This window comes from Pholis gunnellus (genome assembly GCF_910591455.1).
Source record: "Pholis gunnellus genome assembly, chromosome: 15".
NCBI lineage: Eukaryota > Metazoa > Chordata > Actinopteri > Perciformes > Pholidae > Pholis > Pholis gunnellus.
This window is the reverse complement of record NC_136542.1, coordinates 1583994-1599016: the sequence shown is the minus strand read 5'-3', so window position 1 is coordinate 1599016 and position 15023 is coordinate 1583994. Positions and strand designations below refer to the sequence as shown.

At 37.9% G+C, this 15023-nt stretch overlaps 1 protein-coding gene and 1 long non-coding RNA gene across 2 annotated transcripts; both read right to left on the bottom strand.

The window, feature by feature from the left end:
- Positions 1-240: 240 nt before the first annotated feature.
- Positions 241-4103, bottom strand: LOC306707783. Its single transcript, XR_013767433.1, has 4 exons — positions 4019-4103; positions 2288-2377; positions 1159-1227; positions 241-1066 (listed from the first exon to the last, which is right to left on the bottom strand). It is a non-coding gene; the product is annotated as an uncharacterized lncRNA (long non-coding RNA).
- Positions 4104-6084: 1981 nt separating this feature from the next.
- Positions 6085-13858, bottom strand: LOC306707255 (uncharacterized protein; the record flags this gene model as incomplete). The annotated part of the gene is made up of 8 exons (XM_079174648.1): positions 13779-13858; positions 10833-10904; positions 10458-10556; positions 10159-10281; positions 9065-9133; positions 7166-7270; positions 6839-6940; positions 6085-6298 (listed from the first exon to the last, which is right to left on the bottom strand). Exons 2-8 carry the CDS (start codon positions 10856-10858, stop codon positions 6085-6087), a joined length of 738 nt encoding a protein of 245 aa, XP_079030774.1. The 5' UTR covers positions 10859-10904; positions 13779-13858.
- Between the last annotated feature and the right edge of the window lie 1165 nt (positions 13859-15023).

The window sequence follows — 15023 nt, the reverse complement described above, 5'->3', positions numbered from 1 at the left end:
ATGTTGTTTAATTTATACAATAATAGTAAAAGTGGATTATTTTTAAAAACGTGAGGAAGATAAAGCTTGTAAACCTTATGTTTGGCGTTAGGGAAATGTAAAATTAGCAACACAGTTAGCATATAAAGAGTTAACACCGGCAACGGAATCCCCTACTTATGTAAATGCACTTCTCGTGTCCCTGCTGTTAAATAGACCGTTATGTTTAATGAGGAACAAAATACAACAAAGTAGAATATAGAAAATAAAATAAAGTCTGTTTCTTTATTCACATTCACCATGTTTACATCATATTTATTTGTTGCATGTTGATTTATACATTGTGTTATAAAACCAGTGGGGGACTGTAAGTAGAACTCACACTCATATTGTTTATACTTTACTTTACTTTTTTCCATTTTGTGCTACTTTATATTTGAAAATTAAAAAAATTAATTAAAGGTTTATTTGAAGTTATTACAAGGCTTCAGCAGAGTGAGTTAGTCAACCCCAAGTTGGTATCTTCAAAAGTTGAAAGTGAAAATATCCGTATATATATACACAATATATAAAAGAGGTTTATACTACAAGTCAAATAAAAACGTATCAACAGCAGTTAAAGACAAAGTTACGAGATAAAGTGAGCCAGCAAGTGAAGTCTAGATAACAGTGTACACCAGAATAATATATAGGATTACATAATAATACATAATATAAATGTAATATAGTATATGATGTATACTATGTTGTAACTTTCATCTCCATATTCTCAGGTACAATTAAGAAAGTGGTAGTGTTTTTCTAGAATGGTCAAAATGACCAGCAGGGTGGTATTGATGACATATTTTACAATTACAAATATAAATGATCTTCACCTGTACTTCCAAATCATAATTATAGGAATCATTATTGGTGTTTAACTTGATTATATTGTTTTAAAGACATTATTTCCCAACAGGAAGCGGTGCAGGATTAAGATGAGTAGAAGCAGAAGCAGACACCATGCGGTGAAGAGACCAGTAGAGTTAGCTGCTAACCGCGACCTCGGAGCCGGGGAGGGTTCGTCCGTTTTGGGCTGGAGCCTTCCCTATGTAGATATGAATATGTTATTCTAAGGTAACGGAAACACAATGATTCTTTGTGATTATAAACTAAGGAAAACATACTTATTAATATTACATTTGAGTGCATTCCACCCTTTGCAGATTAGACGGTTTCTTTTTGTTTTATCTGTTTCTCGTCCTCACCCTGGTTGACGAGAGAGAGAGAAAGACATTTGATTATTAAATACAAAGGAGAGTGAATAAAAACGTTTTCAATGTGCTTTTTATCCTTTTTGTTTCTTTCATTGTTGAATCTAAATGATTGATTGAAGGGTAAATATGGACACAAGTGTATTGGCATACAGATGAGAATATGTACATGTGTTTGAGGCATCAGATCTTGAAATCAATCCTTTTATTTTATTTTATATTGATAATTATTTATTTGATTATTATTTTCTATGTAAATAAAAAATCAATCCTTGGGAGACAATAAGATGTTTTGCTTTTCCATCTGAATAAAAAGAGAATAATCAAACAAAAGATATCCACTCACAGCAGAGCACACACAAACAGACGGAAGGTTATTTTGAAAGGACAGTATGCATGTAACAAGCAGAATATGACTTTGTATGAACCTTTGAATGAGACACAACCTTTCATTATTAAAGACTACTTTATTACTCTGTCGTATTTTTTTAAACTTAGCAACCAACCTACTTCCTGTTTACATCGACACCCAGGCGCATGCCCGGTGTACGTGAATAGTCACGTGATATTCGTTTTCAGGCGTTTCCGTGTAGACGGAGATCAATTCAAAAACGATGCTGAAACGCCGTGTGGACGGAGATCGATTCATCGTTTTTTGTAGTATGGACATGGCCTTAACGTCTACGTCGTAGTGTGACTTTGTTGTGGAGGTTTAAAAGTAGGAAGGAGGTCGCTGTTTGTTTCCTGTTGTCTACAAACATCAACACGCTTCTTTTAAGCATGAGCATGATGTTTCCCAAACCTTAACCAAGGAGTGTATCTCACCCTGACCCTGTTAATCAATGCAGTCACACATTAATGTTCATGAAAGCTTACTTGAGGTCGTTTGACCGATCACTCCTCTCTGACACATCAGAGTCTGATGTAGGATCAAATATACATTAAAAGCAACATGACTTCAAATATGATAACAGAGTGTGGAACAAGGTAACAGAGGTTATACGTGTGATGTGTGACTGTGCAGAACGTTCATAATGACTTCACTAAAAACATACTTCGTTGAAGGATTGGAGTTCACAGTGGGACCTTGTGATGAATAACTCCTGTTGGATCGTCCACCTGCTCCAGCTGCTCCCATAGGGACTCTAGAAGAAAGAGAATAAGACACATGTAAACATCTCCTGCTTGTCTCTTAACGTCTTGCAGGAAGGATCACTCCTGAGTAGTGTGACTTTATTGTGGAGGTTAAAAAGTAGGAAGGAGGTCGCTGTTTGTTTCCTGTTCTCTGTTGATATATACTGACTTCAGTGTCCGTCAGCGTGGAAACAAATGAAGTTAAATTACACGTAGTAATACTGTAGCAGCACATTAGCTGACATAGATACTGAAATTATAAAGTAACATCATATTAAATGACTTACATAGAGTCTGCTAAGTATTTCTGCGTGCCTCTGTGTTCTGGACTGGTCTCTGCTGCAGTTAGCTGCAGTTAGGTCTCTATGGTTAGCTCTGATGCGTTATTGTCCACATTGTGTATTTTCACCTCATGACAACATCACAAACGTTTGTCTCATTAATTTGCAGCGCAAAACCAGCTGTATTCAAAAGTGCCCCGTGATACACTTCAAAATGCTGCATGGTGAACGAGCAGTGCAGTCACCAGTTGATCTGGTTTCCTCTGCGGTCACCAGTTGATCTGGTTCCTCTGCTCTTAGGAGCGACTGCTGACTGTGTTTTAGATTTCTTTGTATGCCTCCAATCTTTAAGTCTTGCCTATCGTGGCGTAATGGCACTGCCTCCGCTTGCCAATTATTTTTCCACTCAATGATATGAGTTCGAATCCCGTATATACCTTTTAATTAATTAATTTGTATTTTTTTAACTGTGCTACAGACTGTGCTTTTTTGCTTTTTGTTTTTTTATCTGATTCATCGATTAATCGAACAAATAATCGACAGATTAATCGATTATTAAAATAATCGTTAGTTGCAGCCCTAGTCTAATTGTTCCATTTTATAGCTTTATGAATTCAGAAAACAGAGAAAGATAAAAACAGGTCGAGTTTCAGCTTTGTCATTTTTTTTGCTCAGTGAAACGAGAAAATAATCTACTTTTAAATACAATAACACATTTTTTAACGCCTACCAAAAACAAAAGTCTGACCAGTTTTATTCTGTTTAGTTTTGTTGTTGTGATATTAATAAAAAACATTTAAAAGAAAAAGTTACAACACCTTTAGAGGGTGAAAAATAACTGCGTCACAAGAAACAAAAGTGAAACTAAAGGACTCTTTAACCCCCAAGAGATGAACAAGACAAATAAGAAACAATGTCTACATATCAGAGAAAAAAACTAATGAAAAGATAAACAAACATAAAAAGTTAAAGAATATTCAAAGAGGGTGCATCCTAATGAAGTGGTCTTATAATGAGAACCAACCCTCTAAACTTAAACAAGGAAGAAAGTGTTTATTTCTGTTAATTTTAGTTTGTTGTTGTTGTTGTTGTTGTTGTTGTTGTTGTTGTTGTTGTTGTGCTGATTAAATGAAATAATGAATAAACGGATACAATGAGATGAATTAAAGCATTTAAAAGACGTAGTTATACTTTTAGATGCTGTTCACCTGTTACCTGCCTCACAGGTGAACGAGGATCAAAAGTGAAACTATTGATCTACTTTAACCAAAAAACATTTAGAGATAAACAAGACAAATAACTAACAATGCTTGAAGAAAAAAAACTAATGTAAATATTAATAAAAGTATGAGACTTATGATGCACAAATACCTTATGATGGTTTTCAAATAATAAACACGGAGTTTCCGTCGTCTGCACCAAGACGGCTCGATCTGTTCCTTCTGCCCGATCTGTTCTGCGCATGTGTGGGAGCGCCTCGAGCAAAGACCCGCCCCTCTGCCTCTGATTGGCTAAAGCCCGCTAATCGCTAACGTTAGCCTAGCTATGATGCTAAGGAAAGAATTGTACTTCAACTGAAGTATGTAATTAAGTACTAGTTTGAGGTACTTGTACTGTTCTTTTCTTGAGTGTTTTATTTGAATGCTTCTTTATGAACGAGGAGCACAAGTGAAACTAACAAACTGCTGAAACCCAACCCCTCAAACTAAACAGTCAATATACAGGTAACACAAAGGGATTAAATAAATAAAAGATGCATACAAAAAATTAAAGGTTAAAGGATTAATCTAAGAGGAATAAAGATTTAGATGCTTTTTAAAGACCTGATACAATCTACAGTGCATCATATCAGATTGAAATGCAATAAACAAAAGTTAAATTCCCCTCACGTTAATATTTAACAGATATTTCAGAGTAAAGTCTAGACTTTAGACTCTAGATTCTCTGGTATCGTCACAGTATCCTTCTGATATGAACATCTTATTATTCTTATGATAAAAAAAACTCACATGGATCTGTTGAAGGGACACACTGGGACAGAGAGACTAATAAACTCTTATTTTAAAACCATTTGTCAATAGATAACATTTTCTTTTGGTACAAAATTGTCCCTGTTGGTCCAAAAAAAGTACTAAAGATTTGGTGATTAATTCTCCTGAATCTTAGACTTTTATCTCAGTCGATGTTTCTCTTCTGTTTATCTGTTGAAATCCACTTTTCCAAAAAACACAGTCGACACAACAAATGTACAAACACTTGATTTTTATTCCCAAGAGAATAATCCAACAAAGTGTGCAGAAGCGTTGTAATAAATGAAGCGCTGGGATTAAAAGGACAGTAATCAGGTTGGGCTTTAAAGTGCAGGTACAGACACTGGCTGAGTCCAAAACTCTTCATCCACTAATAACTGAGGACATTCTGAGAGCTGCACAGAGAACAACACAGTATGATCATATAGACGAGTCTCAGATTCATTCAGTTTATGAACTATTACTAATAAATAACTACACATGTTGGCGTAACAGTGATCGTGAGATGGTTCAAGCTGCACCGCGCAAATGTGCTTTAATGGAAGTAAAATATTACATTATATTGAATTAAACTGTAGAAATTCATCTATGCTTGTGTGTTTTTGATGATTGTGATTGAAAAGGGGCACATTTCTCAAATATTAAATGAACATAACTGCCAATATCACCGGATTAAATGTTAAAACCTGAACGATGATGCATCTCATGAGTGCCAGATCAACTGTGCAGCAGGCAGCCAGAAGACAAATGGAGGAATTAAAGAAGAGGATTACTTTAGACTTCAGTTACAGAGGACAATATGATCATTTGTGTTCCCAACTGTGCAGAATCAGAATCGGTTTATTGCTTATTGTTTGCTCATACAAGGAATTTGGCTTGGTGACTGGTGCTTAACTGTTACACCTGGTGAAGACACAGGAAAAAACAGGACTCAATAGCACGACCAGGACGGCAAAATAAGGTGAAGAAAAGACCATCACAGTGGTGGGACAAACGCACAAAGGCCTGAAACAGAGGAGCAGGAAGTAACACAAAATAAAACAGGAAACGCTGACAAATGACAACAGAAGAAAACATAACTTTGGAAAAAGGACGAGACATGACAATCACAGGTGCTGCACAGACAAAAAGGAGGGAAGCCCACAAAGAGAGGGACTGTGGTCCAATAGTCCTTTTTGTTTAGGAAGCTTCCTCACTGAGTGAAATGACCCGGAAGTATCTAAGTGGCCGCCATGATAAGAGCTGTTTGAATTCTCTAAATGCTCAGGAAAGGTGCTATAATGCTTCCTTTATTAGCTCCTTTAGCATAGTAAACACTGGACCTTCCTTTGAGAAAGGAAACATTTAAAGTGAGCATCTGACACCACTCGGGTTCATCAGAACCTGCACTATTTGAGCTGATTTCCCCTACTCCTTCTTCAGGTCAGCGATCTGCTTCAGGGGGGCCCTCATGTAGGACCACACCAGGCCCCCCGTCGCCAGGCCCCCCGCCACCAGGGCCCCCACTGCCATGCCCCCTACCGCCAGGCCCCCCACGAACAAGCCCCCCGCCGCCAGGCCCCCCAGTAGGACCGGCACCCGGCCCACCCGGTCCACCCGGTCGCAGCCGTCTCTGCTCCTCCTATTGGATAAAATGTTATCAATAGCTTATAATCAATCAATAAAAATAAGATTATTAGCCGTTCACAACTGTTGAATACAAAGCTGATTCTGGGGATGACTTCTCACTTCAACATTAACTCTGCTCCATCATGAGGGATCATTCTAGAACAACAGCAACATTTACAGCTGTTTGGATTTTCAAGTTGATTTGACCGACTTTAGTGTCCGTTAGTACGAATACAAGCAGCAGGAAAAACTAATGGAAGTATGCTAAAACCTAAGAGTTTAAATAATGCTCACATCGTCACCGATATGTTGCAAAAAGAGAGCAATAATCACTGATGTTCACAGCGTCATCGATACATTTGTAAAGCGTGTGAAAGAATGTTTGTGACTCACAGATCTCACAGGAGGTCGCTGTTTGTTTCCTGATGTCTACAAACATCAACACGCTTCTTTAAGCATGAGCATGATGTTTCCCAAACCTTAACCAAGGAGTGTATCTCACCCTGACCCTGTTAATCAATGCAGTTACACATTAATATTCATGAAAGCTTACGTGTTGGAGAAATTAATGAAGCGATCGTTTGACATATCACTCCTGAGGAACACACCAGATTCTGATGTAAGATCCACCTCTGAGGAAGGTTTGACGTTCAGCCTGTTGTAAATAACAAGCACAGTTATTATGTTATGATGCTACTTCATGAGTATTAAATATACATTAAAGCAACATGACTTCAAATATGATAACAGAGTGTGGAACAAGGTAACAGAGGTTATACATGTGATGTGTGACTGTGCAGAATGTTCATAACCAAGGAGTGTATCTCACCCTGACCCTGTTAATCAATGCAGTTACACATTAATGTTAATGAAAGCTTACGTGAGGTCGTTTGAGCGATCACTCCAAACAGACACACCAGATTCTGATGTAAGATCCTCATCTTCATCTTCCTCCTCCACCTCTGAGGAAGGTTTGTCGTTCAGCCTGTTGCAAATAACAAGCACAGTTATTATGTTATGATGCTACTTCATGAGTATTAAATATACATTAAAAGCAACATGACTTCAAATATGATAACAGAGTGTGGAACAAGGTGACAGAGGTTATACATGTGATGTGTGACTGTGTAGAATGTTCATAATGACGTCACTAAAAACGTACTTCTTTAAAGGTTCGGAGAGTGTTTCTTCGACATTCACAGTGTGACCTCGTGATGAATCACTACTGTTGGATCGTCTACCTGCTCCCTCCAGAGAGACTCTAGAACAGGGGTGGGCAATTAATTTTTACCGGGGGCCGCATGAGCAACCCGAGCACTGCTGGAGGGCCACATCGACAATATTTCAATTAAATTTTGCTCAATATTATTTTTGATATACCGTAAGATAAATAATAATAATTTAATTTAACCTAACTTGACTTTATACAAAAGCAGATTGCTTTTGATGGTTTTATTTAAACTCTTAATCCTTAAATATTTATATTAGGCTATGTGAAATTGAAATAAGAAAACAAAAACAATCATTGAATCACTGCAATTTATTTTTATTTTTTTATTAATTTATTAATATTAATATTATATTAATATTAATTTATTTTTAATATTATTTTATCTCTGGGGGTGTGAAGTTTGGTAAAAAGTCCTTGTTGGGTTTGCAGTTTTACCATCAACGCATCAGCCTCCCTTGCGTGCTCTTCATCAGACAGATTCCGGTATTTATCCTCGTGCTTCGTCGTGTAGTGGCGATTCAAATTATAATCTTTAAACACAGCAACCTGTGTACCACAAATTAAGCACACGGCTTTACCTTTAATTTCTGTAAAGAAATACTTGGCAGTCCATGTCTTGTTGAAAACACGGCATTCGTCATCAACTTTTCTTTTTTTAGCGTGAGCGGACATCTCGGGGGTAACCGGGCATCACTTGTCGCTGTGCACCTTCACTCACAGGTTACGCACGGACATACGTCCATAAATAACACTTTTCAAAATAAAAGCAGCACAGTTGTATTGCACGCACGACATAGATGTTTTTTAAAATTTATTTTGTAATTTGTGATTGCCGCTGTTCACCTTCACTCACAATCACGCACGCGCATACGTCCACACGGAAGTAATACAAATAACGCTTTTCAAAACAAAAGCAGCACCGTTGTATTGCACACTCGACATAGATATTTTTTTAATTTATTTTGTAATTTATGATTGGCCTCACGCGGGCCGGACAGGGACGCACAAAGGGCCGGATGTGGCCCGCGGGCCGTAAGATGCCCAGGTCTGCTCTAGAAGAAAGAGAATCACACACATGTGAACATCTCCTGTTTGTCTCTTAACGTCTTGCAGGAAGGATCACTCCTGAGTAGTGTGACTTTGTTGTGGAGGTTTAAAAGTAGGAAGGAGGTCGCTGTTTGTTTCCTGTTGTCTACAAACATCAACACGCTTCTTTTAAGCATGAGCATGATGTTTCCCAAACCTTAACCAAGGAGTGTATCTCACCCTGACCCTGTTAATCAATGCAGTCACACATTAATGTTCATGAAAAGAGAGAACGACCACCAGGTGGTGAATTAGATTATTGAGATTATTAGACATTCAGTCACAACAACTGCTGGATGCACAGAAACTACCAAGTAAGCATCAGAAGTGACCGTTGATATTTACTGACAAAATGAAGTTTACTGACAAAATGAAGTTAAATAACACGTAGTAATACTGTAGCAGCACATTAGCTGACATAGATACTGAAACTATAAAGTAACATCATATTTAATGACTTACATAGAGTCTGCTAAGTATCTCTGTGTGCCTCTGTGTTCTGGACAGTCTGGTCTCTGCTGCAGCTCTGAGCTGTAACACACACACACACACACACACACACACACACACACACACACACACACACACACACACACAGAAAAAAAAGAAGGACTTTTAACTCTTATGAACCAGTCTCAGTGTAGTCCTGATCCTCTATATGAACCAGTCTCAGTGTAGTCCTGATCCTCTATCAGACCTCCATCAGTAAAGAGACCATCAGAGAGAAGATGGTCTTTCAATAGAGTTATTCTTGATGCTCGTCATCGGAGCCACCGGGTCGAATTCTGGTGAAACCAGATGAACTCATGCAGGTTCACCAGAACCTCCTTCAGCTCAGACTCCAGCAGAGACCGGTCCACTGTGGACAGACCCAGATCCAGCTTCACCTGCAGCCTTGGACCTGCAGTCGGAGCTCCGGAGGGAGGAGGAGAGCTCAGCTCCCAGCAGCAGAGCTCCTCCTCCTCCTCCTCCTCCTCCTCCTCCTCCAGGAGCAGAGCTTCTCCTCTCTGCTCCTCCTTTTGGATAAAATGTCATCAATAGCTTATAATCAATCAATAAAAATAAGATTATTAGCCGTTCACAACTGTTGAATACAAAGCTGATTCTGGGGATGACTTCTCACTTTAACATTAACTCTGCTCCATCATGAGGGATCATTCTAGAACAACAGCAACATTTACAGCTGTTTGGATTTTCAAGTTGATTTGACCGACTTTAGTGTCCGTCAGTACGAATACAAGCAGCAGAAAAAACTAATGGAAGTATGCTAAAACCTAAGAGTTTAAATAATGCTCACATCGTCACCGATATGTTTAAAAAAGAGAGCAATAATCACTGATGTTCACAGCTTCATCGATACATTTTTAAAGCGTGTGAAAGAATGTTTGTGACTCACAGATCTCACAGGAGGTCGCTGTTTGTTTCCTGTTGTCTACAAACATCAACACGCTTCTTTAAGCATGAGCATGATGTTTCCCAAACCTTAACCAAGGAGTGTATCTCACCCTGACCCTGTTAATCAGTGCAGTTACACATTAATGTTCATGAAAGCTTACTTGAGGGAGAAATTAATGAGGCGATCGTTTGACATATCACTCTTGATGGACACACCAGATTCTGATGTAAGATCCTCATCTTCATCTTCCTCCTCCACCTCTGAGGAAGGTTTGACGTTCAGCCTGCAGCAAATAACAAGCACAGTTATTACGTTATGATGCTACTTCATGAGTATTAAATATACATTAAAGCAACATGACTTCAAATATGATAACAGAGTGTGGAACAAGGTAACAGAGGTTATACATGTGATGTGTGACTGTGCAGAATGTTCATAATGACGTCACTAAAAACGTACTTCTTTAAAGGTTCGGAGAGTGTTTCTTTGACATTCACAGTGTGACCTTGTGATGAATCACTCCTGTTGGATCGTCTACCTGCTCCCTTCAGAGAGAATCTAGAAGAAAGAGAATCACACACATGTAAACATCTCCTGTTTGTCGCTTAACGTCTTGCAGGAAGGATCACTCCTGAGTAGTGTGACTTTATTGTGGAGGTTTAAAAGTAGGAAGGAGGTCGCTGTTTGTTTCCTGTTGTCTGTTGATATTTACTGACTTCAGTGTCCGTCAGCGTGGAAACAAATGAAGTTAAATTACACGTAGTAATACTGTAGCAGCACATTAGCTGACATAGCTACTGAAATTATAAAGTAACATCATATTTAATGACTTACAACCGCTTTAATAAGTCTTCGCTCATGATCCTTCTGTGTTCTGGACAGTCTGGTCTCTGCTGCAGCTCTGAGCTGTAACACACACACACACACACACACACACACACACACACACACACACACACACACACACACACACACACACACACACACACACACACACACACACACACACACACACACACACAGGTATGACTTGGAGTTATCAGGTCCTTCTCTACAGAAGTAAATCCAGTCAGAATGGAGCTATAATGCACAACATGACCAGTAGAACTGGACCGTTATATTACAATAAGAAGCGGGTGATGTGACTCTTTGCTTTCTAAATGTCCACAACTGAGTTCATTTCCATCATTTAATCACATTAACTCGACAATCAGCGCTAGAATAACAACTTTTAACCCGTGCTGAGCTCACTGATCTGACTGTAGTTTTATCAAGTCAATGCAACATCTGCAGGAGTCACAAACTCTAGATGTGTTATATGTGCATTTGAGTAACGGTCTAATTTAGGGCTGCAACAACGAATCGATCAAATCGATAAAAATCGATTATTAATTAAAAGAGTTGGCAACGAATTTCACTATCGATTCGTTGTGTCGGGCGATTATTACGCCACTCAATAAGTCGCGGAGATGTTTGAGTGTTCACAGCAGGCCCGGTCGCCTGAATACCGCAGCTAGGAATAATGGAACAGGACTCCGGTGTTACGGTTCAACCAGGGACCCTGTTAACTCGCGACCTTCAGCCGAATGCGTCTGTTGTTGTCCTAGCTACGGCAGCTGTTAAACACGAGAAGAGAACACGTATCTGTCCTCGTGAATGCCGCATTGTTTAGTTTTGCAATATACTGTCAAACCTTCTCATTTACAGTCTTTGGTCAAAACATACCGGATTCCACGTTGGAGCGTCTTTTGAGGAATCTAGTCCACTCGAGTGAAACGTTGCTTGCTTGTTGTTTATGTGTTGAAACAGGAAGGGAGCAAATTCCTCTTCCTTTGAAATAATAAAGTTGGTATAAAAACAAACAAACACATAATCGTCTTTGGAGCCTGTTTTGTGGAAACATGTGTGACGTAGAAGAACTCTGTAGCACAGTTAAACAAATTAATTAAAAGGTATATACGTGATTCGAACATTGAGTGGAACAATAATTGGGAAGCGGAAGCAGTGCCATTACGCCACGATAGACAAGTCGTAGGATTGGAGGCATATAAAGAAATCTAAAACACAGTCAGCAGTCGCTCCTAAGAGCAGAGGAACCAGATCAACTGGTGACCGCAGAGGGAACCAGATCAACTGGTGACTGCACTGCTCGTTCACCATGCAGCATTTTGAAGTGTATCACGGGGCACTTTTGAATACAGCTGGTTTTGCGCTGCAAATTAATGAGACAAACGTTTGTGATGTTGTCATGAGGTGAAAATACACAATGTGGACAATAACGCATCAGAGCTAACCATAAATGGCAATTTTACCATGGGTTAAAACTTTAACACAAGAGTTACCAATGAAGATTTTATATCTAGACTGTGTCCAGTTTGTAATTGAAAATAATCTAATCCATGTTAAACTTTTTGACAAATTGAACGTGATTATGTCTTTTTTGACTTATCAAAGTCAAATGAACTAAACTTGATACCTTTGTGTTCTTTGCTGGTTAAATTCATCATGTTATGGCATTGCCATTTATGGTTAGCTCTGATGCGTTATTGTCCACATTGTGTATTTTCACCTCATGACAACATCACAAACGTTTGCCTCATTAATTTGCAGCGCAAAACCAGCTGTATTCAAAAGTGCCCCGTGGTACACTTCAAAATGCTGCATGGTGAACGAGCAGTGCAGTCACCAGTTGATCTGGTTCCTCTGCTCTTAGGAGCGACTGCTGACTGTGTTTTAGATTTCTTTGTATGCCTCCAATCTTTAAGTCTTGCCTATCGTGGCGTAATGGCACTGCCTCCGCATGCCAATTATTTTTCCACTCAATGATATGAGTTTGAATCCCGTATATATACCTTTTAATTAATTAATTTGTATTTTTTTAACTGTGCTACAGACAGTGCTTTTTTGCTTTTTGTTTTTTTATCTGATTCATCGATTAATCGAACAAATAATCGACAGATTAATCGATTATTAAAATAATCGTTAGTTGCAGCCCTAGTCTAATTGTTCCATTTTATAGCTTTATGAATTCAGAAAACAGAGAAAGATAAAAACAGGTCGAGTTTCAGCTTTTGTCATTTTTTTTGCTCAGTGAAACGAGAAAATAATCTACTTTTAAATACAATAACACATTTTTTAATGCCTACCAAAAACAAAAGTCTGACCAGTTTTATTCTGTTTAGTTTTGTTGTTGTGATATTAATAAAAACATTTAAAAGACCCAGTTACAACACCTTTAGAGGGTGAAAAATAACTGCGTCACAAGAAACAAAAGTGAAACTAAAGGACTCTTTAACCCCCAAGAGATGAACAAGACAAATAAGAAACAATGTCTACATATCAGAGAAAAAAACTAATGAAAAGATAAACAAACATAAAAAGTTAAAGAATATTCAAAGAGGGTGCATCCTAATGAAGTGGTCTTATAATGAGAACCAACCCTCTAAACTTAAACAAGGAAGAAAGTGTTTATTTCTGTTAATTTTAGTTTGTTGTTGTTGTTGTTGTTGTTGTTGTTGTTGTTGTTGTGCTGATTAAATGAAATAATGAATAAACGGATACAATGAGATGAATTAAAGCATTTAAAAGACGTAGTTATACTTTTAGATGCTGTTCACCTGTTACCTGCCTCACAGGTGAACGAGGATCAAAAGTGAAACTATTGAACTACTTTAACCAAAAAACATTTAGAGATAAACAAGACAAATAACTAACAATGCTTGAAGAAAAAAAACTAATGTAAATATTAATAAAAGTATGAGACTTATGATGCACAAATACCTTATGATGGTTTTCAAATAATAAACACGGAGTTTCCGTCGTCTGCACCAAGACGGCTCGATCTGTTCCTTCTGCCCGATCTGTTCTGCGCATGTGTGGGAGCGCCTCGAGCAAAGACCCGCCCCTCTGCCTCTGATTGGCTACAACCCGCTAAGCGCTAACGTTAGCCTAGCTATGATGCTAAGGAAGGAAGTGTACTTCAACTGAAGTATGTAATTAAGTACTAGTTTGAGGTACTTGTACTGTTCTTTTCTTGAGTGTTTTATTTGAATGCTTCTTTATGAACGAGGAGCAAAAGTGAAACTAACAAACTGCTGAAACCCAACCCCTTAAACTGAACAGTCAATATACAGGTAACACAAAGGGATTAAATAAATAAAAGATGAATACAAAAAAATAAAGGTTTAAGGATTAATCTAAGAGGAATAAAGATTTAGATGCTTTTTAAAGACCTGATACGATCTACAGTGCATCATATCAGATTGAAATGCAATAAACAAAAGTTAAATTCCCCTCACGTTAATATTTAACAGATATTTCAGAGTAAAGTCGAGACTTTAGACTCTAGATTCTCTGGAATCGTCACAGTATCCTTCTGATATGAACATCTTATTATTCTTATGATAAAAAAAACTCACATGGATCTGTTGAAGGGACACACTGGGACAGAGAGACTAATAAACTCTTATTTTTAAACCATTTGTCAATAGATAAACTTTTCTTTTGGTACAAAATTGTCCCTGTTGGTCAAAATAAAGTACTAAAGATAAAGTTCCAAATAAACAGAACGAGTGGATCTTTTAACTGAAGTTTATCCGTCATTACTGAACTCATAACATTTAGGAATAGATGTACATCTCTGTTGGGTAGCGGCTCATGTTGGAATAGAGGGAAATGAGGTTGCAGATAAACTTGTCAAAAGAGCTTTAAATAAAAATGATATTTTAGAAATTTGTTTTGGGAGGTCAGAAGCAAAATCAGTAACACAGCGAAGAATTATTACATCTTGGCAGGAAATTTGGAATAATGACAATAAGGGTAGAAATGATAACAAAATTCAGACGTCAGTCAGAGTGAGAAGTGATAGAAGTAAAAGTAGAAAAGAAGATGTTACTTTCAGTAGATTAAGGTTAGGACATACAGGACTCAATGACACCTTATACATCATGAAAAAGACAGAGTGAGATAAATGTGAGATATGCAACTGTAAAGAAAGTGTTGAACATGTGCTGATAGAGTGGAGGA